The 25,791-nt window shown below is 43.2% G+C and overlaps 1 protein-coding gene across 6 annotated transcripts in view; it reads left to right on the forward strand.

Moving 5' to 3' along the window:
• The window catches only part of LOC147102764 (netrin-1), a 247,306-nt gene that overhangs the window by 187,480 nt on the left and 34,035 nt on the right, over positions 1-25,791 (forward strand). For all 6 annotated transcript variants that reach the window (XM_085963549.1, XM_085963551.1, XM_085963550.1 and 3 more), the window contains 3 exons: positions 1,140-1,289; positions 3,443-3,496; positions 23,863-23,937. In XM_085963549.1, the coding sequence (XP_085819675.1) occupies positions 1,140-1,289; positions 3,443-3,496; positions 23,863-23,937 (279 nt within the window). The remainder of the gene's footprint in view (positions 1-1,139; positions 1,290-3,442; positions 3,497-23,862; positions 23,938-25,791) is intronic.

Consider the following 25,791-nt stretch of genomic DNA (forward strand, 5'->3'; position numbering starts at 1 on the left):
GGCTGTTTGTCTACATTTTAATTATATTGAATATTGCTAATAAATGTAGGTTTACAGTGCAAAGACCATTACAGTTACTTTACCATGAAACACTTTTATATCCCACACCTAAGAACACTGTTTATTGTAGCAAACATTTTTGTTATGTAGAGTTCAATATCTGAAAATGCGTAGCAATCTATTAGAATGAATGAATAGCAAAAAATGCATTTCTAGATGTCAGAGCCTTCTGTGTATATATTTAAATGACAAATACTGTTTAGAAATTAAGAAGAAAAGTCCACTTGAAGAATGCAGAGATATAAGTCTGGACATTTTGTTGTGTGAACAGTGAGATTATATCAAATTCCTCTGTCCGCTATTTAACAGAGGCATTAATCTGTTTAAAATAAATGGGTTAATGCTTCCATTAAAATAATGGACAGCGGAATTTGATATGTGTTAAATGATAGTATTACATCATTTCCAAACTATAGTCACATTCCTGTTCTTCATAAGTTTCTTTGAATTGTTAGTAAAATGAAAGTATATTTAATTAATAATAAATGAAAAGACACCAGTATAGCCTAAGTTTTACCACACTGCCATGAGAAACAAAGGACAACATTTAAATTCTAACATCAATTCATAGGAGAATATTGGGTTTTATACAATTATAGCCAATTACAGCATTGGTGTTGATTCCATAGTGATCTAGTGTGCCACCTTTTCATTACGTATATAATCTTGATCATTTACTTATTAAGGATTATTTAAATCTGATTGCAGTGACTGACTTTCTTGTCCACTGAACGGATCCTTTTTGCACTTGTAACGAATGAGATTGGCAAGCAAATCACTGTATAAATGATACGTTGTAGCTTTAATTACCTTGTGTTTGTGCCAATGATGGCTTTAGAAACCTTTTCGCTGATTAAATATTTCACAGAATATCAAATAATGATCTCTGAAGGAAAAGCTCAGGCAGGTGCCATGATTTAAAAACCAAGGTTATAAGCAGCAACTGTAGGGGCTGCGGCACTATCTCTGCGAATCTCTGTTCTTTATTCTCTCTGTTTTTGTATCCTTATTTACTCCGAAGCTCTATTGTTGTTGGTATATGTTGCCTTTCTTTACCCATTGTTGTATGTTCCTCACAGCATGCGATTGCCATCCGGTGGGTGCAGCTGGCAAAACCTGTAACCAAACAACAGGTCAATGTCCCTGTAAAGATGGCGTGACCGGCATCACGTGCAACAGATGCGCGAAGGGTTATCAGCAAAGCCGATCTCCCATAGCCCCTTGCATAAGTACGTGGACTCATCTTTTTGTCCCTCTAAGTAGAAGTAGTTTTGTAGCATGGTCTGAATTGAAATTTGGTTAAGTCTGACAATGAGCTTGAAATGATCAGATCCAAATAAGCAGTCTTCATTTTCCTGAGGAATCCAGAGAAAGCTGGTCTTCCTTAGAAGCAACAATAATAGAGAGAGCAAAGCCTTTAGCAGCCAACAGCTAAAGTGCTTCATAAATAAACTGACTGTATACTTATCTGAACTAGTTCAGGCGGCCACTAAACATTCTAGGATACAACAATAATTCAAATGTAGCACTAGGCTCTCCCTGCATTGCCCTGACAATGCACTTTTTCCCCTAACCTCAAAAATATGCATCATGACACAATATTACTTGGAATGCTGGCTCTCTCAGTGCTCTTACTGCTGAATTAACCACAAGTCATAGGAAAGTTTTCTGTAGGAACAAAGCCTGGACTGCAACTCCCAAAACTAATGTCGTTAAAGTAAAGAATAGCTTTACCCCCTCCTCATTCACCGCCTTGTTGGCACATCCCACTGGCAGGAAGGCAGAACAGTCCAGGCTATAGACTTTGCCACAATCACCTTCAGTGCCATTGTATGATCGGCTAGCAGGAGACAGAACACCTAACTTCATATGGTGCTGCATCAAGCAAACCAGCTATGAATTGAGGAAGCTCCCCATTCTGAAACCCGTCATGACTGCTCAGTTGGTGAATGCACTTCATGGTGTGTAACACTGAGCCATACACAGTGGGAAAGTCACCAGGAAGGTGTTAGCTTTGGTGGGAGTAGGCTCAATACAGTTGGCCTCAACATGCTGATGGTGTCCTGATTGCTCCTCCAGGAAAGGTGCATATGTGAACAGTGGGTGAGGAGGACAGAATTAGGCTCAGCACTCTGACCCCAACTGAATAGCCAGCTTAAAGCCACTGTCCAGGCTCACACACAAAAACTGGCCATTTGAGTGAAGTACTGCAGGACCACTTCTGTCCCATGGAACTATAACCAACATAAGTAGAGAGAAGATGGATAAGGAAAAAATTGGATGGAGATAAAGCTCCCCCAAATGAACAGGTTAGCTTGAGTGCACGGACATTGGGACTTAAAGCCATGAAATTCTATTTGGGACCTCAAATGCTCGAGAGCCTGAAATACCAGGCTGCCTCCAAACTAACTCCCTTTACGACCTTTGAAAGAGGAGATCTTCATTCCCTTTCCCTGTGGTGGATTTAACCAGGTTTTATAGAGCCGGAAGCACAATCCTTTACCATTTTGACCCTGTGCCCCTTCATCAAGATAGAGCATTTCAAATTGAAAATGTTTTTTAAAATTTTATAAATTTTAGCTAGCCTGAATTGTTTTAGATCCTAAACCCTGCAAGAATTTCATTTAGACCACATCAACTTTACCAAGCTTCAGAATATGATTGAACATAAATCAATTGAAATGCACTTCTGCCCAAGATGTGTATAGTTAAAATAATTATGATTGATTTAAATTAGCTTAAAAGCACAAGTGCATACAGGGTCAGAGAGTGGCAACCATAATATGACACCTGTTTCTATAAGACTTGATTCTTTACTCTCACCTTTTAAACAGCCTTGCTTTATTTTTTTGGTGAATGACATCATGTGACTGACTTATATTTCTGTGTTTGTTCTGATGTGCTGTGTGCCTCTGACGGAGTCAGAAGCTGATCTCTTAATGACTTTAGATATTTTATGTGGCCCTGTCTCTGGTACTTTATGCTGTCTACTTGCCTTCAAGTCTAGAAACGCTCAGCTAAAACAAAAAAGAATCTCGGAGTTCAATCTCCTCTTTTGAGATGAAAGTGTTCCTTCATGCATGGCCAATCTCAATGCTGACTTTCTGTCAGAAAGGTGTATGATTGAAAGAATCAAGTCTTGCTGGAGACAATATCCCAATTTGTTGTTATTCAATAGAAACTCCTGAGAACGAAGGAGACATAATACAAACAATTATTGTAAATAAGCATTTCAGATTAACAATGCACATGTGCTCTTTGAAGTTGTGAAAAAGATCACTTACAAAACAAATTCTTTTTATAAAAGACATTGAAATGTTTTGTACACTTGTGGATGATATATTAATGTTTCATTGCTGTTGCTTGCCTTTCTTTCCCACAGAGATTCCAGTGGTCCCACCTACTACTGCCGCCAGCAGTACAGAGGAGTCTGCCGGTAAGACCATACACATTCTCTTTCTCACAGTCTTCCCAGATGGGCAAACTCCTTTGGTTTTGATACCTCCTCTCTTTAAGCTGAACCACAGCAGGTGCCTACATGGCTTTTTCTTTCCACTGGCTAACTGGTGACAATTTACGCTTGGGTTTTGTGCTGTTTTTTTTTAAGTCTTGCTGTGCTTGACAACAGTTTGTTATAGCTGGCTAAGAAACAGCTCAGAGCAAGTATCTGTTTGAAACTGTACAAGGTCACTGGGAATAAAAATATATTCCCTCTACTGTTTCCAGCTTAACTTTAACAAAAGTCCTAAATTAGGACATGCATTTGGAACCGAGGAAATCTAAATATAGTAGCTAAAGTGCTGGGGTAGATTTTCACCATCACCACCTAGGCTTAGAGGATTAAATTATGAGGACATGTTGCATAAACTTGGCTTGTATTCCCTTGAGTATGAAAGATTGAAGGGTGATCTGATCGAGGTCTTTAAAATGTTAAAAGGATTTGATAGGGTAGATTCGGAGAAACTATTTCCTTTGGCGGGGGAATCAAGAACAAGGGGACATAATCTTAAAAGTAGAGCTAGGCCATTCAGGGGAAAATCAAGAAGCATTTTTCACACAAGTAGAAATCTGGAACACTCTTCCCCCAAAAGGCTGTGGATACTGGGACAATTGGAGCTTTCAAAACTGAGATCAATAGATTTTTGTTAGGTATGAGTATCAAGGAATATGGAGCTAAAGCAGGTACAGGAAACTTTCTGGTATCCGGCACTGACGGGACCGAGCTGGTGCCGTACCATCAAAACTGCCGTAGAAACCAGCGCTAATGTTAAAACATACGGAGCTTTTGAGCTCCGTGTGAATCAACAAACCCTGTTGTTTAGCAACAGCTTCAAAACAGTCGGCCGCAGCTTAAAAGCGTCTCTGTAGCTAAGCAACAGCTTCAGCTAGACTTTGCAGAGCCTGACTGGAAAAAAAAAGCAACGAGAAGTAAAAAAACTTATAGGAAACGGCTCCTGAATTTTGCCGGTAGATAGAGCTTTCCGGACATTTAACCTCCGGTTAAACAAAAGTTTCCTGTACATGGAGTTGAGACACAGATCAGCCACAATCTGATTGAATGGCGGAGCAGGCTTGAGGGGCTGAATGTTGCTATGTTGAGCATCAAGGGGCAAAGCGTAGAAGGACAACAAATGCTAATTACAGAGTCTGCCTTTCATTAATTTAAATAGAAGAAAAATTAGACCGTCTCTGGTACCAATGTGCAATACCCCTTGCCCAACTTTCCTTTTTGAGCTCAACCTCCAGGTGGTAAAGGTGAAAATCTACCTCATTATTTTTTTTTAAATTCCTTAATTGAAGGTGTAAAGACAGTATTGTAACTGCCTCTAAAACATAAATTAGGTTATGATATAATCCATCTTATAGCTGGATAGCAGAAACTATTAATGTGGGAGATGTCAGCACTTCTTGTTTCTATGAATAAGATAAAGCAATATCTTTTGCACAGATTTCATGTTCCACTAAACTACTCCTTAACATCTTGGGCATTGAATGTCCTTGCAAAGTGCAACAAGTTCCATGCTCCTGTGAAATTTGCTAAATAATATATGAGAAAATAACACTGAGTGTCCCAGAAACATAAGGTCAGGACCCTAGTTGCACAGGCCTGTAGTTACAGCTTTCAATCGCAGCTGAGGCTGAAAGTCCAATCTATTTAATGATGTGCCTGATGCCTTTTATTCATTTTCACACTGAGTAAAGCTTTCTATTATGGACCAAAAATTGACACCCTATGGGGAATACCACCAAAAGAGGAAAAATAGACACCTACATCTCAGCCAATGGACACTGCTTTCCTAGTTATGCAAAAGGAAGCGCAGGGATTGGGAGCCAGCTGGAGGATAGCACACAGCGCGAGGAAGAGGATGCAGAAGAGGGAAATAGTGCCGGAGAACAAAGCTGCAAAGTGGGGCAGGTCAATTTATTAGTGAGTCTCATGAGTGGGACTTCCACTGCACAACATTGCTTCCCATGAACATCACCAGCTCTCTCTCACTCACTCTCGCTCTCCCTCCCTCCTTCATTTGCTGCTTTCCTTTTAGGCACTTCCCACTCTCAGTAATACTTTACATGCATGAGCAATGTCTCCTTACTGGCACACGTGTATGCTGTGCAAAAGATTTACTTCTGCTGTTGGAAAAAAGAGAAAAGAAAACTTGTACTTCAAAAATATGTGTATATGTAAATAAACTGCATCAACCAAATCCAGTCAGCTGATCTTAGTGCCATTACTTACTTCTCACCACTGTTCATTATTCAGTTCATCTGTTAAAACTCTGGCGCTTAGAAAGTGCGATATTGGAGTATGAACACTGTGTTCATATGAAATTACATTGTTCGCTACCTTAACAGAGGCATTACCCCATTTGTTCAAATAGCAAAGTAATTCATACAAACTTATTAAAGGTTCGTGTACTAATATCTAGTCCTTTCTAGGCTTATTATGTTAACAGGAATTAGCAATTTTATTAATTAGCCTCCATTGCAGGAGACTGGCAGAACATAGAGATTTTCAGGAACATGTAAATTAATTACATTACACAAATTTATTGCACAATTTTAACTTTCTGCAAGTTAGGCAGGGGTTAACCTGGATGAAGGTTCAATTTCATAGCTTTCATTCAAGCACAGACTGCTGTAAATGGAAATTACCTCTTACACCATATAAAACACTGCCGTATTTATTATGTAATTACTAGATGAATTCATACATTATGAAACAGCTAATCTCAGTAGAAACACTGAGTGATTCTCACGGTCCCTTCTCATAATATCCAGAGGCTAATACAAGTCTCAGCAGACTTTGCAACCAGATACTGAACACTAGAAACAGACATTGACTACTCAAAGAACCATTTAGAAGAAAGTCGTATTATTAACATTTGTGGGGATAATGGTACTTCTTCCCTCCCCCTCCACCCTTCTCTATACATCACCACTTACACTCAATGTGATCCTTGTTTCCAGTGAGTCAAGGGATCACTCTGAGATGGGGCAGGACTGTCATCCTTATGCCCAATGAGGGGATTCTGTGCACTGGATTGCCGCAGGTCAACAAACTGGATTGGGGCATTGGTCAGGGATCAAAATGGAACATTTGAGTATTATTTTTATGTCTAGTCTACCAATCCCAACAATAAGGCCCAAATTTCCACCTTGTAAGGATAGTCCTGAAAATAAATTAAGATGTTACTGCACAAAAACCTGATTTCCTAATGAGTACAAGCAAGTTTTTTTTCAAATGCTTCTTGAATTCTGCAGGGTTTATATGCTTGATTTGATGGGATTGCACTATATACATGCCAATCGAGAAATTCCTGGGATTTTCCCTCATTTCCTGCAGAAAAATTGTGAACTATTGCAGAACAGTATTGTTATTCTGTGTCTAAAACCGGTTGGTAAATTACTTTGATTCCCTCAACCCCCAGTTCATACAGACACTGTTCCAGCTCCCCTCCCACAACCCCGCATCCCACCAGTTCATACAGACACTGTTCTAGCCCCCACCCTACCCCACGTCACCCCAGTTCATACAGACACTGTTCTAGCCCCCACCCTACCCCACGTCACCCCAGTTCATACAGACACTGTTCTAGCCCCCACCCTACCCCGCATCCCCCCAGTTCATACAGACACTGTTCTAGCCCCCACCCTACCCCGCATCCCCCCAGTTCATACAGACACTGTTCTAGCCCCCACCCTACCCCGCATCCCCCCAGTTCATACAGACACTGTTCTAGCCCCCACCGCACCCCGCATCCCCCCAGTTCATACAGACACTGTTCTAGCCCCCACCCTACCCCACGTCACCCCAGTTCATACAGACACTGTTCTAGCCCCCACCCTACCCCACGTCACCCCAGTTCATACAGACACTGTTCTAGCCCCCACCGCACCCCGCATCCCCCCAGTTCATATAGACACTGTTCTAGCCCCCACCCTACCCCCCAGTTCATATAGACAGTGTTCTAGCCCCCACCGCACCCCGCATCCCCCCAGTTCATACAGACACTGTTCTAGCCCCCACCCTACCCCACGTCACCCCAGTTCATACAGACACTGTTCTAGCCCCCACCGCACCCCGCATCCCCCCAGTTCATACAGACACTGTTCTAGCCCCCACCCTACCCCACGTCACCCCAGTTCATACAGACACTGTTCTAGCCCCCACCCTACCCCACGTCACCCCAGTTCATACAGACACTGTTCTAGCCCCCACCCTACCCCACGTCACCCCAGTTCATATAGACACTGTTCTAGCCCCCACCCTACCCCACGTCACCCCAGTTCATACAGACACTGTTCTAGCCCCCACCCTACCCCCCAGTTCATATAGGCACTGTTCTAGCCCCCACCCTACCCCACGTCACCCCAGTTCATACAGACACTGTTTTAGCCCCCACCCTACCCCCCAGTTCATACAGACACTGTTCTAGCCCCGACCCTACCCCACGTCACCCCAGTTCATATAGACACTGTTCTAGCCCCCACCCTACCCCCCAGTTCATATAGACACTGTTCTAGCCCCCACCCTACCCCACGTCCCCCCAGTTCATACAGACACTGTTCTAGCCCCCACCCTACCCCACGTCCCCCCAGTTCATATAGACACTGTTTTAGCCCCTCCCCCAACCCTGCATCCCCCCAGTTCATACAGACACTGTTCTAACATAGAAACATAGAAGGTAGGAGCAGGAGTAGGCCATTCGGCCCCTTGAGCCTGCTCCACCATTCAGTGCGATCATGGCTGATCATCCAAGTTCAGTACCCTGTCCCTGCTTTCTCCCCATACCCCTTGATCCCTTTAGCCTTAAGAAATATATCCAACTCCTTCTTGAATATATTTAATGTATTGGCCTCTACTGCCTTCTGTGGTAGAGAATTCCACAGTTTCACCACTCTCTGGGTGAAGAAATTCCTCCTCATTTCTGTCCTAAAAGGCCTACCCCTTATCCTTAGATTGTGACCCCTGGTTCTGGACTCCCCGACCATTGGGAACATCCTCCCTGCATCTAGTCTGTCCAGTCCTGCCAGAATTTTATAAGTTTCAATGAGGTCCCCTCTCATTCTTCTAAACTCCAGCGAGTACAAGCCCAATCGTCCCAATCTCTCCTCATACGTCATTCCTGCCATCCCAGGTATCAACCTGGTGAATCTTCGCTGAACTCCTTCCATGGCAAGAATATCCTTCCTCAGATAAGGCGACCAAAACTGCACACAATACTCAAGATGTGGTCTCACCAAGGCTCTGTACAACTGCAGCAAGACATCCTTGTTCCTGTACTCGAACCCTCTCGCTATGAAGGCCAACATACCATTTGCCTTCTTAACCGCCTGCTGCACCTGCATGCTTACCTTCAGCGACTGGTGCACAAGGACACCCAGGTCTCGTTGCACTTCCCCTTCTCCCAATCTATTGCCATTCAGATAATAATCTGCCTACCTGTTTTTGCCACCAAAGTGGATAACCTCACATTTATCCACGTTATATTGCATCTGCCATGCTTCTGCCCAATCACCCAACCTGTCCAAATCATCCTGTAGTTTCTCGGCATCCTCCTCACAGCACACATGCCCACCCAGCTTTGTGTCGTCTGCAAATTTGGAGATATTACATCTAGTTCCCTTGTCTAGATCATTAATAGATATTGTGAATAGCTGGGGTCCAAGGACTGATCCCTGCGGTACCCCACTAGTCACTGCCTGCCACTCGGAAAAAGACCCGTTTATTCCAGCTCTTTGCTTTCTATCTGCCAACCAGTTCTCTATCCAGGTCAATACCTTGCCCCCAATCCCATGTGCTTTAACTTTACACACTAATCTCTTATGTGGGACCTTATCGAAAGCTTTCTGAAAGTCCAAATACACCACATCCACTGGTTCTCCCTTATCTATTTTACTAGTTACATCCTCAAAAAATTCCAGTAGATTAGTCAAGCACGATTTACCTTTTGTAAATCCATGTTGACTTTGTCCGATCCTGTCACTGTTTTCCAAGTGCTCTGCTATTACATCTTTTATAATGGACTCTAGCATTTTCCCCACTACCGATGTCAGGCTTACCGGTCTGTAATTCCCCGTTTTCTCTCTACCACCTTTTTTGAATAGTGGGGTAACATTAGCTACCCTCTAATCCATGGGTACTGTTCCAGATTCCATCGAATGTTGGAAGATGATCAGCAATGCATCTACTATTTCTAGGGCCACTTCCTTAAGTACCCTAGGATGTCGATTATCAGTCCCTGGGGATTTATTGGCCTTCAATCCCATCAATTTCCCTAACACCATTTCCCTACAAATACTGATTTCTTTCAGTTCCTCCCTTTCATCAGACCCTATGTTCCCTGACATCTCTGGGAGGTTATTTGTGTCCTCCTTTGTGAAGGCAGAACCAAAATATGTATTTAATTGGTCTGCCATTTCTTTGTTCCCCATTATAAATTCCCCTCATTCTGACTGCAAGGGACCTACGCTTGACTTCACCAATCTTTTTCTCTTCACATAGCTATAAGAGCTTTTACAGTCAGTTTTTATGTTCCCTGCAAGCTTACTCTCATATTCTATTTTCCCTTTCTTAATGAATCCCTTTGTCCTCCTTTGTTGAATCCTAAACTGCTCCCAATCCTCTGGTTTACTGCTTTTTCTGGCCAATTTATATGCCCTCTCCTTGGATCTTATGCCATCCCTAATTTCCCTCGTTAGCCACGGTTGAGTCACCTTTTTTGTTTTATTTTTATGCCAAACTGGGATGAACAAATTCTGCGGTCTTTGAATGTTTGCCATTGCCTATCCACCATTAACCCTTTGAGTGACATTCCCCAATCAATCCTACCCAACTCGCGCCTCAGACCATCGTAGTTTCCTTTATTTAAATTCTAGCCCACCTCCACCCCACATTTCCCCCAGTTCATACAGACACTGCTCTACCCCTTTCTTTGAGGGGCAGAGAAATAAAGACTTGCATTTATATAGCGCCTTTCACGACCACCGGACGTCTCAAAGCGCTTTGCAGCCAATGAAGTACTTTTGAAATGGAGTCACTGTTGTAATGTGGGAAACGCGGCAGCTAATTTGCGCACAGCAAGGTCCCACAAACCGCAACGTGATAATGACCAGATAATCTGTTTCTGTTATGTTGGTTGAGGGATAAATATTGCCCAGGACACCGGGGATAACTCCCCTACTCTTCGAAATAGTGCCATGGGATCTTTTACATCCACCTGAGAGAGCAGACGGGGCCTCGGTTTAATGTCTCATCCAAAAGACGGTACCTCCGACAGTACAGCACTCCCTCAGCACTGCACTGGAGTGTCAGCCTAGTTTTATGTGCTCAAGTCTCTGGAGTGGGACTTGAACCCACAACCTTCTGACTTAGAGGCGAGTGTGCTGAATTGTGACCATAAACTTGGATAAATGGACATGACTCCAAAATACTGGCTTCAAGTGAAACAGATTGCTGGCATGTATGATATTACATGGTTGTTGCAGATACGTACATTCCGGATCTTGCACAGTTCTCTACATTTAGATTCAGATGAGGATCGGATAGTGTGTGGTATTTAGAAGGGCAGGAAGTGCTGCAACAGCACTCATCCTAATTGATCCTGGGTAGGGCTGTCCTGGACAATATTTATCTCTTAACCAACAAAGTGCTTTGGCGGTGACAGGCGCTATAGAAATGGAAGTCTTTCTTTTTCTTTTATGAATTGTTTAATCGAGAGGATCTGCAGAAAGACATTTTGCTAGACCTGGGCACAGTCCATGGCTCAGATTGGCAGATGTTCCAATGGGCTGGTTATTCCTAGGTATTTAAAGCCCACCCCTGTCCATAGCTTCTCATTGGTTTCAGATTGTCCTGGGAAGACCAATGCCCTCAATTCTGGACTGGTTCACTACTCTGAGAACCAGCTGAATTCTTGAATTGTTTTCGAAAATGATGGGAAGGGCAGTGATAAGGTTGGTGCCATGTTGTTCGCATAGAGTGGTATTCTTCGATCCACTCTACCAGCCTGCGCTATGGATGTTTATTCTCGTAGTTGCTAGTACTTTGTGGAAAATAATTATATGGTTCCAAGCATTACCCCATTCCGTAGTTGAGTGGCACATTGGCAAAGCAAGGAATTTCAAAATGGGAGAATGTATTTTGTATTTATCCAGTTACAAATGTACTGTATCCCAACAAACGGAGAACATGTTGGATGTGGTGAGAGGAAGTCAGGGATTTAAGGAGGAAGGGAAATATTGGAGACCAGTCACCTCGGCCAAGAGTGAGATAGTCTGGCATTAGGTTGTCTTCCAAGCCTATCTGCCAGGGAAAGAGAATGGGCATCTCATCGTCTGAGGGCAAGGAAGGAAGAACCCAAAATAAATAATAATACAGGGAAAATTTAATAGAAACTTTCATGCAGTAAATTAAGAACAGAAAGCAGAGGATAATACAGCAAAGCATGAAAAAAAAACCATAGAGGAGAATAGAAAAGCAATATCCTGACATCTGGGAATATAATATCAGTCTTCAGGGCTAAACAGCCGAAACCTGAACTATACAGCTGACATTTTCAGAAATTGTTTTTTTGTAGATTCTTCAGATTTTAGGTGTGAGCTGACTACATCGAAACACTGAGCCAATTACAGTGTGAATCGGCTAAGCCAAGTATCCCATTATTTTCCTGGCTGTGCAATTCACTCCAAAGAGGATCACATGCTGTGCCATGTTTAACTGAAACACTAGGCTTTCCAGAGGAAGGATTTTCAAATTAGTTGCTATGGGATCTGGCTTTCAACTGGGATTTAACTGACCTGATCCAATTGTGTGCATTTGCCCCTAGTATGTCCTTTGCATTACCCAGCAATTGGCCATATTTAAATTTTGGTCTTCAACGAGAGAACCTATGATATCATAAATTCTCTATTACATTTAGTGTGTTGATATGAAAGTCTGGACACATTTTAAAAAATTAGGATTTAATTCAGTTTTATCCTTCAACTGTTCTTTCCACCAGTATTACTAGAACTCAACTTTTTTCTTTCAATGTTTTCACATCAATGAGCTTTTGAATGTACAACTAAAGCTACTTTTATTCAACAGCAAATGATATTTATACAATGCTCCTCACATAAAAGAACAACTCAGAATACTTTACAGGTAGAGAGGTGGACACCAAGCAAGAAAAAGGAGGGTTTGAGAGAAGGGGAAGGAACCGAAGATAGATTAAAGAGGTTGATTTCTGGGAGAATTTTGAAGAGAGTGGGAGCGGTAGCAAAATGGAGAGATTTTGAGGAAGAATTCACAAAACAGTGTCATAGTGATTTGAAACATTGGCCTTTGATGATAGAACTGATAGAGCATGAGCAAGCTGTGATCCAGAGTCAGAAGAGTGGAGGATGCCGAAAAAAAAATCACTCAGACTGGTTGGAGTGTGGCCATGGAGGGATTTTTTAAAAGCTAAGATCATGAAATCAATGAACTTGACGAGGATTGGGGCGATAGGCGTGTTGGACTTTGTTCTGGATTATTTGAATTCTGTGAAGGATGGAAGCAGGGAGGATGACGACAAGGATGGCATTTGAGAAATCGATTCTCAAGGTGATGAGGGCATGGATTAGGATTTCAGCAGTGGTGGGTGGGAGGTAGGGATATAAGCAGGTAATGTCCAGAGGCATAGGAACATAGTCTTGGATACAGACCAGATGTGGGGAATAAAAGGTCAGCTCAGGATTAAAATGTGATTGCATTCTAAGTGGGTAGCCAACAGGTTTGTGGTATTGGGGCATGTAGAAGCTGAAAAATGCAATTTAAATTTTGTGAATGGTGAGCTGAAGGAAATTTCAACTGTTTCATGACTTGGTGTTGGGCACTCATTCAGAAATGCATCAATTGCCTTAGAGTAGATGTTGGTGCCAGAGATGTAGAACATAAGAACATAAGAAATAGGAGCAGGAGTAGGCCAATTGGCCCCTCGAGCCTGCTCCACCATTCAATAAGATCATGGCTGATCTGATCCTAACCTCAAATCTACTATCACTCTCCATCCCACCCGAACCCATGTGATCTCCCGGGAGAGGCGAAAAACCAGATAAAAAAACCCAATGGCCAATTTGGAAGAAAAAATCTGGGAAATTCCTCTCCGACCCATCTAGGCGATCGAAACTCGTCCAGGAGATCACTCTGTCCCTATATTTTCTACAGTACTTACCTTCTGTAAAGGCGATCTCCACCCCAGCCAGGAACAGGAATAAAACCATCTCCTGAAATCTAACAGAATTAGAACACAAAAAGTAGAATTGTGTGTTGTCGCCACACATGTGACAGTTGACTCTGTGCTTGCAGACTATAGTCCAAGAGGTAGCATGTAAATGATGAATAGAAGTAGAACAAGGATGGATCCCTGAGACACACCAAAGGTGACCATGCAGATATGGGAGGAGAAACTAATTGAAGAGATATAGTGAGTGCATTGGGACAGAGGGGAACCATGACAGCATGGGTGCTGAAGAGATGGACCATGGAGGCAAGACAAATGAAGGAGGATGAGTGGTCAATGGTAGCCTTTATTGTTGAGGATAGCAGAGGGACCTTACTGGAGTAATAGGAGGATTTAACCACAGAGAGGGAGTTGCAGTATTGCTTGAGGTAATCAAGCCAGGTCTGATGTTGGATGGCCAAGACATACATAATGTGCTCTAGCCTGCCACCCATAGAATTCTGTCCATGCAGGTAGGTGTTGTACCTTGAGGAACACCAGGGATGGGTGACCATCAAGGATCTGGTCGGATGTTAGCATTTTAAAATGGAGGTAAGTCAGTTGAGGGGCAAATTGATGAAGGAGTCATTGTCAGTGTGGGTGATGGGCCAGAAGAAAATTTCCAATGGAATTGGGAATTAGCGAGCGCATTTGTCAGGGAATTGGGGGTAATTTTCTCCAGGGCAGAAAAGAGAATGAAGGGGTTAGGGACAGCGGACAGTAGAAGGGCCCCAAAATTATCATGAAGAGATTGAGATCTTTCAAGAGTGGGAGGTTGAGGAGGTGGCCACATATGTAGGTGAGAGAATAAAAGTCTACGTTCCATTAATCTCACAATTTAATCGTAAAGAAGAACACAATGATCAGTCAGGATATGGCAGTATGAAGTCAGGTGGGGTCAATTTCAGTGTTAAACATACAAGTTAGCCTGTCCTTTGACAATGAACCTTGCGTGGTCTGTGAAACAGAATCCAGAGGATCGGGTCGGGTTGTTGAGATGATATGCTTACAAGGTTATGCCCCTCCATTTCCCCCCACCCACCTGCCTTCCTCCCAGTATACATTGTTATTCCATTGTAATTATTTGGAATGAGAAAGCACACTGAATTAAATTTCTACATTTATTTTTGCTCATTTTAATCTGGGTCAGCACATGAAAGAGAAACATAGGTTGATGTGTAACCTTTCATCAGAATATCAACCTTTTGTCCAGATGATGACTGGTCAGCTGCACCAGCATTTTAATTGTGTATGTACATCTTAATGCTACTTAAAAAAGTTAGACTAAATGCTTCATCCTCCAACACTGTTATTATGGACTAGAGAAGAACTCAATGACTGAATACTATACTCCAGCTTCTCTCCAGCGGGCTCTGTTCGAACTACTGTTGTTGTAAGGATGCTAGTCAGTGGACTCTTGACTTTTTTAGGCAATGTTTTATGTTATAGTGCAAGACTTTCACTATCTCCAGGGAAAAGATTATGAATGGGATATTAAATCATTAAACCAGTAAAATGCCTACGGCCCTATTTTGACATGGTTTTGTGGTCAGTTTCAGAACCTAGATTTACAACTATGTTCAGATTTCTTTAAGTGCTAAACCACGATCTACAAATGAAGAAAATAAACTGTGTGAGGTTGACATCATGATTTCACATTCACCCTCAAAGTGCCAAAGGTTACACTATGGCGGTGGAAAAGGTCAAACGGGCAACCGCTACTTCCTATGACCCTCATTCACACAAAGCATCGTTTGCATTACTTTGCATATTGTTACTGATGGACTTTCACTGCCCACATAGACCTGGCTTTCATAATCAGAAGAGACTGATATGTGTTCAGTTAAACAAACTTCAAAAATCCTGCCCAGATGTCGTGCTTCACCAGCATGCTAAGTGACTTCCACTTTTGCCCTCAGCAGGAACACACTGCCATTAAAATCAGATCCATTTAAACCACTTTTCAATATAGTTTTCCCCGCGCTAATTTTCTCTCTTTCTCTCCTGACAACACTGACCCCCTGGGATGTGGTTCTATGGGTGCCAACTGCCATCCAATACGCCTTCCCGGATGCTTCTCCTCCACTTTGTGCGGTCTTGGGCCAGGGATTCCCAGGTGTCGGTGGGGATGTTGCACTTTTTCAAGGAGGCTTTGAGGATGTCCTTGAAGCGTTTCCTCTGCCCACCTGGGGCTCTCTTGCCACGTCGGAGCTCCGAGTAGAGCTGCCTAAGAATACCTCACTCAAGCGGCCAGTTACACTCTTTGCTGGCACCAGAATTCCCAGGGCAGGATAATGGGGGTAGAAACCTAACAAATCGGCGCTGGAAACTGAGCGTTCCCCGGGTGCAGTAAAGAGGAAAATGTCCATTATTTTTTCCATTTATCTGGAACTTATCGTTGTAAAAATGTAATCCCATATCTTTGACACATTTACACAAGATTCCTAAAATCCATAATGAAACACCAATGGCATCCCCTGTCTGAATCTCTAACATTTCTTACCAATTTTCTCCCCTCCTGGAAATGTTGATTCCTCGCTGAGGTACACAATGCTTAAATTTGCTGATGATACAAAAATGTGTGCAGGGATTAGAAACTCAGACCCAATCTGTAATTTGCAGATCACTGTGGACAGGTTAGGGGAATGGGCCTGTTTGTGGCAGACGTCCTTTAAATGTGGCCAAATTCAGTGTCATGCATTTGGGGGCTTAAGAAATTCCAGGCTGGGTACTCATTAAAGGTAATTGATTAACTATTCACATCAGAGTAATTAAAGGTACAGAAACAGTGTCAAGTTATAGGGAAAACAAATAGGGTTTTAGGTTGCATTGTTTGGACCATTGAGTACAAAGTACTATACGGAAACGGAGCAGGCTCGAAGGGCCGAATGGCCTACTCCTGCTCCTATTTCTTCCTTATGTAAGAGTTAGGGCTATTTACTTGGGAGAAACATAGACTTAGGGTGATATGATTGAGGTTATTAAAATGATGAAGGGATTGGACTGGGGAGAATGCATATAAAAACTTCAGGCAAAGAGTTAGGTTAGGTGCTAGAAAATATTTATTTTTGCAGAAAGTCATCACCCGCTGGAACAGTTTACCAAAATATGTGTTGGGTTTGAAGTCCTTTGAAGAGGAACTTAACAAGTTCCTAATAGAAGAGCACATTGCAGTTATAGAGAGTAAGTTGTTAGCTGTCATTATGGTTACTCCAGTCACCTGGCACCTTGCATTAAGAAAGTGGAAGGTGAAGAGGAATTTCCCAGTTTCTCCTGAATTGCTAATAGGATTTCTTTCTGCATTTTTTCTTTGCCTCTCCCGGGAGGCATGGTTAGGGGCCGACAATCGTGTATGAGTTTGACCATTCTCAGGTGGAGTTGACCTGATGACTGTGATAGTCTTTTTTTTGGCTTTCTTTAGTATTTTTCATGGTTGGAATTGGGATATGATGGCCCAGAAATTCGGGTCCCAACGCGTGAGTACGGACGGAGTACTCACGCGTGGACCCGATGGAAGTGCCGGAATCTTGCATGCACTACGCATGCGCGGGAAACCGGCACTTCCGATCCTCTGAACCAAGGGGTTCAGAGGTTGAACGCGTGCGCGCGGGAGTCTGTGCGCGCGCGCGTTGAACTTCCTTTTTTTTTCAGGTTTTAACGTGCGGGTAAGTCTGTACATTTTAGAAACGTAAAAAGCAGCCGTAAGGACTTCATTTTCAAAGGTAAGTGGTCAATTATTTACTTTTAAATACTTTAAAGCAAGGTAAGTTTATTTTTAGCCCCGTTTTTTTATAAAATTATTTTTTTCAAAGTTGTTTAAAAGTTATTTAATGTCATTTATAGTTTATTTACAAAGTGTGATTTAAAAAAAAAATGATTTGAAGGTAAAGTACAGTTTTACAGCCTCAGCATTTATACGTTTTGACAGGTCTATCTGTCAAGACTTATGAATGGAGCATTCCCTGCTCCGATTGGCTGCCTGTTGCTCACGTGATCCCAGGGGACGCTTCACACTAACTACGCCCCTGGGACACGCCAGCATAGCGCGCCGGCCTCTGGGACAGGCCTTGGAGAGGAATTCCACGCAGGCCAAGAGGTCAACTGCCGGCGCGCTAGGTAAATGTAGGTCGGGGGCTTGCACCCGCGGGAAGCCCCCGACCCGAATTTCTGGGCCGATATGTTGTGTTAATTTGACTTTGAAACTAGGACAATAAAAGGGATACAGTTGCTCTTGTGGAGAGCTCGGATAATCTGGTTTCCATTTTTATCAACAATGAGTCAATTGGCTTCAGATCAGCTACTAGATTGAGTATGACCCAACTTAATCAAGCCTCCTCATTATGGGGCCCGATCAAAACCAATAAAATTACTTATTGTCAATAGAACAGATGGAAAAACTTGTCTCAACTCCACATTTTTTATGGATTCAGATGCAGATGTCTTATAATGGAAGATTTTGGTATTTTGCTTTTCCTTTATTTATATTTCCTTTACTTTTAAAATGTTCAACATTCCTCCAGTATCCTTGTCAGAGTCAGAAGGTTGTGGGTTCGAGTCCCACTCTAGGGACCTGAGCACAAAAATCTGGTCTGACACTCCAGAGTGCTGCACTGTCGGAGGTGCCGTCTTTCGGATGAGACATTAAACCGAGGCCCCATCTGCTCTCTCAGGTGGACGTAAAAGAGCCCACAGCACTACTTCGAAGAAGAGCAGGGGAGTTGTCCCTGGTGTCCTGGCCAATATTTATCCCTCAATCGACATCTAAAAAACAGATAATCTGGTCATTATCACATTGCTGTTTGTGGGAGCATGCTGTGCGCACATTGGCTTCCGCGTTTCCTACATTACAACAGTGAGTACACTTCAAAAAAGTACTTCATTGGCTGTAAAGTGCTTTGGGACATCCGGTGGTCATGAAAGGCGCCATATAAAGGCAAGTCTTTTCTTTCTTTGTGATATGTTCAAGAAAGAAAGAACTTGCATTTATATATCACCTTTCACAACCTCAGGCTGCCCCAAAATGCTTTGTTACACCCAGTTTAACCCTGCCAAAGAGTTACCCTCTCCAAGCCTCTTGTCGCTGGAGGCAGTCTGTGCTCTGACTCTGGATTTATACCACAGTCCTGATTTTCTGCTGATGGCAAAAATGGGGTTGCATTGTCGTTTGGCACAGGTTTGTCTGTATCGACAGCTAAGAGGGTAGATTACGCTGAATTTTCCAAAGGCGGTCCCTCTCCCTGCTTTGAATAGACTACTGGCATGTGAGTAGCTTGCCAAGGGAACTTTGCTTATAGTGCAATTGGCTGGGGAGTGGAAGATCTGGCAAGAGAACTTCTCTTAAAGAGCAAGCAGCTCCCCATTAAAGGGGAAGTCGTGATGTTGACACAAAAATTGGCTGGCACACAGTGCCATGTGGGCAGCATTGCTACTTTTGATGCTGAAAGGTTGAAGGTCCTGCTGCAGGAAATGCACCAAAGGAGGCTGGGCTTCATGCCGCCAACATGGTTTCATTTTCTGGCCCCCAAATTACCCACCGGAAAATCGGCATGACATGAATCGGGTGCGGGAAGACAGGGCTGGATGTCCTGGCCCACTCCCGCTGCCAGCAAGGCCCCACAGACTTGGCGTGCAAAAGGGCTACATAAATTTGCTGAGCTCTGCAATTATCTTGCCTTCCCTCAGGGCGAGTGCCTGCTAAAAAGCCTTTGCTGAGATCGAGAATAGTTACTATAGGAAACAGCAGGGGACAAAACACATGCATTTCCACTGCATTACACATTTTTATTTTCTCCCCTTCTGTGCCCAATGGGCCAGGGATGAACAGCAACCTCTTCCTAAGCCCCATTAATAGTTACTCTGTAACCAGACCCTGGAGGAGTTTTAGATCGAAGCAAGTTGACTGAGGCCGAGAATTATCTCCATTTCCAGGGACGTACCTTACATTCACCTGGCACCTTCTAGAAAGTTCTAGTTGAAATTTTTTTTTAACGTTGAATCACAAGAAAAAATCTACTATTGTTTAGACATTTTAAATATGTTTAGAACCTGAACATAAACAATCCGGGGACAGGAAAGGAGCATTGTGAGGGTTGAATAGATGCACTAATGCTCTTCTTAACTCATTGTATTTCTCATGTAGGGACATCTTTTCTGTGTAAAAGTTTAGTTATGATGGTTATGTTCTTAGTGCAAGTGATTTTGCACAGTACAATGTCCCATGACAAATCCTGTCAACTTCTATCTTCTTCTTCTTAGGCAGTCCCTCGGAACCGAGGATGACTTGCTTCCACACTAAAAATGAGTTTTCAGGTGACTGATGAGTCCAATGCAGGACCTACAATCTCTGTCACAGGTGGGGCAGAGGGTGGTTGAAGGGGCGGGTGGGTGGGATGCTTGGGTTGACGTGCGCTCCTTGCGCTGCCTGCGCTTGGCTTCCGCTTGCTCTCGGCGAAGAGACTCGAGGTGTTTGGCGCCTTCCCGGATGCTTCTCCTCCACTTTGTGCGGTCTTGGGCCAGGGATTCCCAGGTGTCGGTGGGGATGTTACGCTTTTTCAAGGAGGCTTTGAGGGTGTCCTTGAAGCGTTTCCTCTGCCCACCTGGGGCTCCGAGTAGAGCGCTTGTTTTGGGAGTTTCGTATCGGACATGCAAACTTCTATACTTAACGCTTGTAGCCCAGTTTGCTGCCCACGTACTGTAATTTTAGAAAAAATGAAGCGAAAATGCTAGTTTCTTAGCGATGTCAATGATACCAAATCACGAGCCCTAATGATAAAGGTGCACAAAATGGCCATAAAATTCAATCTATATTCAGTAGTAATAATAGAGTTTGCCAAAATCTTACTTGGTTGGCAGGCTGCAGCCCTTGTGATCAGGTGCCTCCAAAAAAAAACCCTCTTTAAACGGCCTGTGATTCAGAGTAGACACAAACAACCTGGAGAGGAATGCACAGCAGCTGTGTAACAGGTGTGAGAAGCTGGGTCCGATAAATGTCCTGAAGTCTTTGCCACCCCCCTCTGGGGAACAGCACACAGAGTTATGAGGGTAGTTAAATAATTCAGCTATATATAAAATTTGAAGTCATTTGTTCGGGACAAAACAGACATTGTTATCTGTCATGAATGATGGCATGCGACCCTCTATTCTTTGCAGCTGTACTATTATTCAGAAGGAACTTCCTGGAAAAAAAAGGGGCCAGTGTTTATACTTTCACTTCATAACTGAACTGCCACAGGATGTCTGATATTTAATCAACAGAGTTAGTGCTTTTATTTTTAAAGTTAACCCTCTGCTATTTAATCAGATTCCTTGAAGATTTACTTCAGGGAATACATTTCTTTATGTCTTCAGCTTGTGCAGAATGTTCCAGAAGTTGCTTCACACTGTCTGCAAAGAGCAGAGGACAAAAAAATGCAAATTGGGCCTTGCCTACTCAAATGCCAACCATTTGGTTTCAGTCCTGGTAACTTGGGCGAGGGTTTTAATCTAATTACATGCTTTATTTGCAGCAATTTGTTTTTCAATCAATCTTGTTGAACAAGAAGAAAACCCTGCTACTGTGCACTCATTTGTGCTCTATTGTCCACAGATAGAGGTTTATGCCTGAGTTCCAGTCTGCACTGCCCCCATCTCTGCATCTGTTAAATGTAATTTTCGAATGAGCAGCAAGCAAAGAACCAGGGAAATCTCGGTGTTTTTTTTAAAAACTTAATTGTAAACACAGAGGAGTTAGCACAGACTACACTTCCATTTAGATCAGACTTTTAGCTGTGTTGGGGCTGATTCTGTATTACTTGCAATGTTTCTGCATTTTTCTTTTTTCCCCCTGTTGCTAGGGCAACCTCTTTCACTCAAAACATAAAAGAAAATAAAGCCCTGGCCGAGCTAAGAGCAAAACAATGAAGTTTGTTCATATTCTAGCCCGTATAAAGCTCAAAAAACGTTATAACAATGCGTTGGTTGACGCTAAGAGTGAAGTGTATCTGGTTTTCTAATGAATTTAGGTTGGAGAAAAAAAAGTGAGTCTATATGTTTCTTTAATTAAATTTTATTTATAAAATTTTAAGTTTCTGGCGAGTCATCTATTTCTTTAATAAGAATTTTGTGTTGTTGCAATATGGTTAAGGCCAAACCAATCTTTCCCGAATGGAATATTGTCTCATTTTTACTGATGAAAGCACTAGGGTTGGTTTTCTTTCCTAAGTTGTTTAAATTTCATTCCCTGACTTTTAAGTTAGCTCAAGCAGGCAAATTGCTGGTTGGCTGAATTTCAGTAAAGTGACTGATGCCTCCACTGCTGCATTTAAGTCACATTAACCAACTGAAAGCCAAAGATGTGGATGTATTAGTGTGTGTGTGTGTGTGTGTGTTTGCATATGTGTCTGCGTGCATGAACTGAGTATGCTGCAGGGACTACCTTGAAAATAGATCACTACAATACAGGTCAAGACATTTTGTAAGAGAGCTGTATAGAATGAGGAGACTGTAGAAAGTTAAAGAGGGGCAATGTGACTCCCCGATGGCGCAGTTGGTAAAGTCAGTGTGCAACTGAGCCATGGGCCCCGGCTTTAACTCCAGGTGGATTCCCCGCTTAGGCCCAAGTTAAAATGACAGCCGGGTCTCAATGATGTCACCGGGCCGTAACATGCATATATAAAGAAGGACCCTGTTGGCTCCAGGCGCATGTCCTTGCTGCCTGTTCGGGAGAGTAGGTAAATATTGAAGATGTTGCGATTATGGCGGTTTTCGAACAGCTAAGAGCCAGGGCGATTTTAACAGCTCACCCACCAGGTTTCTGCTGAGCGAGTAGGGTTAAAGTCGCCCCCATATTGACCAGAAGGTCCCAAAATTGATTCTTGATCTGTGCCGAGTTACCTGATCTCTCCTTGGAGTGTCATATAACTGGCTTCATTGGACTAAGGGAAAATCAGCCATGATTTGCACTTATAACCTGGCTGGCAGTGCCTGTGCATGGTTTAAAGGATTGGGCTTGGATGAGATGTGTTCCCCCATGCCAGAATAGTCAGTCAGTGATCACTATATCAGCTCACATATGAAAAATGGCTACTTGGTGAAGAACTAGAGGAAGATTCTTCTGTGTGGAATTCTATGCCAGCAAGGAGATATTGGCTGAGAATTTCTTCGGAGCTGCACCTGTGCTGCTGCCATTACCTTACTGGGAGCCTGGAGGAAACCCCATTCTATCGCACTTTCAGCTAAGCTATGGCGGCCGAGCAGGAGCAGCTCTGAGGAAATTCCTGGCCAATTTCTTCTTGAGATGAAGGGGTGAGAAAAGAGGTGCAATGCATTTTTATTTTGCTATGAACTTAAATATAGAGCAGTGGAGGGGTCATCACAGGGAATGACATAACTTTAACAATCTTGAAAGTCTCTGGATGCAGTCCTAACAATAGGGTTTATTTGGATGTAATCTCTTATGTGTATGTTAACTAATATATCAAACGTGTCTTATCACTGCAGCCAAGTAAAGGAAAGGCAGGCAGCAACAAAGTAGGCAGGAGCAACAGGCTCAATATAAATTAAAAGTGCTTTGTGGAACATTTATTTGTTCACCTATCTTGAGAGGACACCAAAAGCATTGCTAATGCCCCATGGGTTCCTCATTTCCTGCCTGACCTTCTGTTGTTTGAGAATGACCTGTAGTCAGAATCTCCATGGACTGAAAGCAAAGTTTGACACAAGCCTGGGTTGAGGTGACAATGAGGTATCCATGGGCCTTAATCAGGGGCCAGTGCCACTTTGACAGGAGGGGAATCTGTAGCTTAAACGAGACCTGGGTGGTGTAAATAGGGGAGGCCTAAAGATCTTAAATAAGGCAAAGACTGCCTGCAGACAGCAAAGTATTTACCAGACAGAGCTCTTTGTGTGACTTTTTCTATAGAAATTAAGGCGTTATGAATGCTCTATAAGACCTATTAGACAACACAATTGGCAGCAGCAGATGGATTCCGTAAGGACTCAGCTATTCTGAGCAATGCTGTTTTTACCATGTCTTTTTGTAGTCTGATGTGTGTGTTTTTACTTCTCCATCCCACAACAGACTGTGACTCATACTGCAAAGCTTCCAAGGGAAAACTGAAAATAAATATGAAAAAGTACTGCAAGAAAGATTATGGTAAGTAGGATATTTACAACAGTTCTATTTATTAAAAATCATGGCCTAGAAATTCAGTGGGCCTTGCACCCACTTAGCGCCTAAAGAGGTCTTTTGCGCCGGCGGGGTGGTAGCGCGGAAATTGAGTGCAGCGGTATTGGCGGCGGTAGCCGTTAGCGCTGCGCCGGGACCGATGACGTCATCGGTGTGCGCGGTGGCCCGTAACGCCCCGAAACCGCGCCGATCCCCATATTTATTTGCGGCCGCCTCCTCCGAAGCGGGCGCAAACAGCGACCAGAAAATGGGGCCGTCCTGCTGCCATAGTGGGGCGCTTTAAAGCGGAAGGTGCGGCCGGCCGCTTTTTCGGCGGCCGCCTGCCCGCACATCCTTCCCCGGCCTCCTCCACCCCACCCCCGCGGCATTGCCGGCTGGTTTCCGTGGAGCCCGGCACTCCTCCGTTGTGCCGGGCTCTTTTGCTGGCACTCGCGATCGGGGCTCCGGCCATTGCAGGCACCTCCCCCTTAAGAGAAGGAGGAGGCCTGCAGTACCGCAGCCTGCCGCACCGCATCGGGTGGCGCTGCGGCAACTAGCGCGCCGATATTCAGTTGCAGCGCCCCAAACGGAGGCGGGCACACCCTGGTATAGCGCCCGCTTCCGAATTGGGGCGCAGAAGACGAATATACGGCGTGCGCTAATGCCTCCCCGCCCAGCGCTAACTTTTGGGCGCGAGCGAGCTGCCCGCGCCCAAGTGAATTTCTAGGCCCATAATTCTCCTTTTGTGATAACTTCAGAGGACTCACAGCAGCCGATTTGTTTATTGTCTTTTTTGATGTGTCATCCATTTTATGAACTGAGTTGATGAAAATGAATAAAATTAGTTATTTCTGTTATGTATGTGTCAGATCCATTAAAATTAATTATATCTGCAGTTAAAAGCTTTAAGTATCCTCTTGACAATGTGCAGATTCAGTTGTTAAAATAGTCGTCAAGAAAAGGAGGGAAACATAACTGGCCTTAAAAAGAGTTTGCTGGAGGAGAGTAATCTAACCATTAGTAAATATCTCCCAGCCAAGGTTGGACCCGTAATGGGGGTCAGTGCTTCTCCCCTTCAGGATCCTAGATATTAGATCTATGAAATAATTTGCTCACTATCTACTCTCATTTAAGTCTTCATTTGTGAATCTAGTCCTTCTATGTTTTGCTCCTCCGTCTAATGATCTGCCTAAATTTCAATAGGGAAGCAATGCCAGTTTAGGCGTATCCTTCATTATCTTATCATCCTGGTTAAACATATTCCCCATTCATGAGATAATTATGGATGAGAAAGGCCGTACGGTCCATCTTAATGCATCCATCCAGAGAGACCCATTTCAGCATTGAATCGTTTCTCAGAGGATTCCAGGGTTTTCATCTCTGCTGCTCATCCTGGAAGTCTATTCTGTATGTAGATCACTTTTTCTGAAGAAGATTTTCCTGGTATGAATCTTAAATTTATCTTTTACTTGTTCGAACCTGCATTTGCTCCCACAGTTTAATTTAAAGTATGTTATACACCTCGCCCGATCACAGCTAGGATTGAGCCAGTTCTCACCCGATATCCACACATGTACACTTTGTAGTGTACATCACAGGTCAGGAGTGGCAACCTTGGCAAGGGTGCCAAGGTCAATTTATAATATGCCAACTGCTGTTCAGCTGAGATCTCTGTTTTGTGGTAACTGATACTGCCTTTCAGTGAAAATTTGTTAAGTGTATACATAATTCAGTTTGTTCTCCTTTTAAGCGTACAGCCTAATAAGTGTACATCTCTTAACTATATAGTTTAAAATGTATATCATTGTAAGGTTGATGCCCTTAAGTGTATATTCCTATTTA

Source organism: Somniosus microcephalus, chromosome 21, assembly GCF_052327205.1.
Source record: "Somniosus microcephalus isolate GS21.2 chromosome 21, FLI_Smic_1.0, whole genome shotgun sequence".
Classification (NCBI taxonomy): domain Eukaryota; kingdom Metazoa; phylum Chordata; class Chondrichthyes; order Squaliformes; family Somniosidae; genus Somniosus; species Somniosus microcephalus.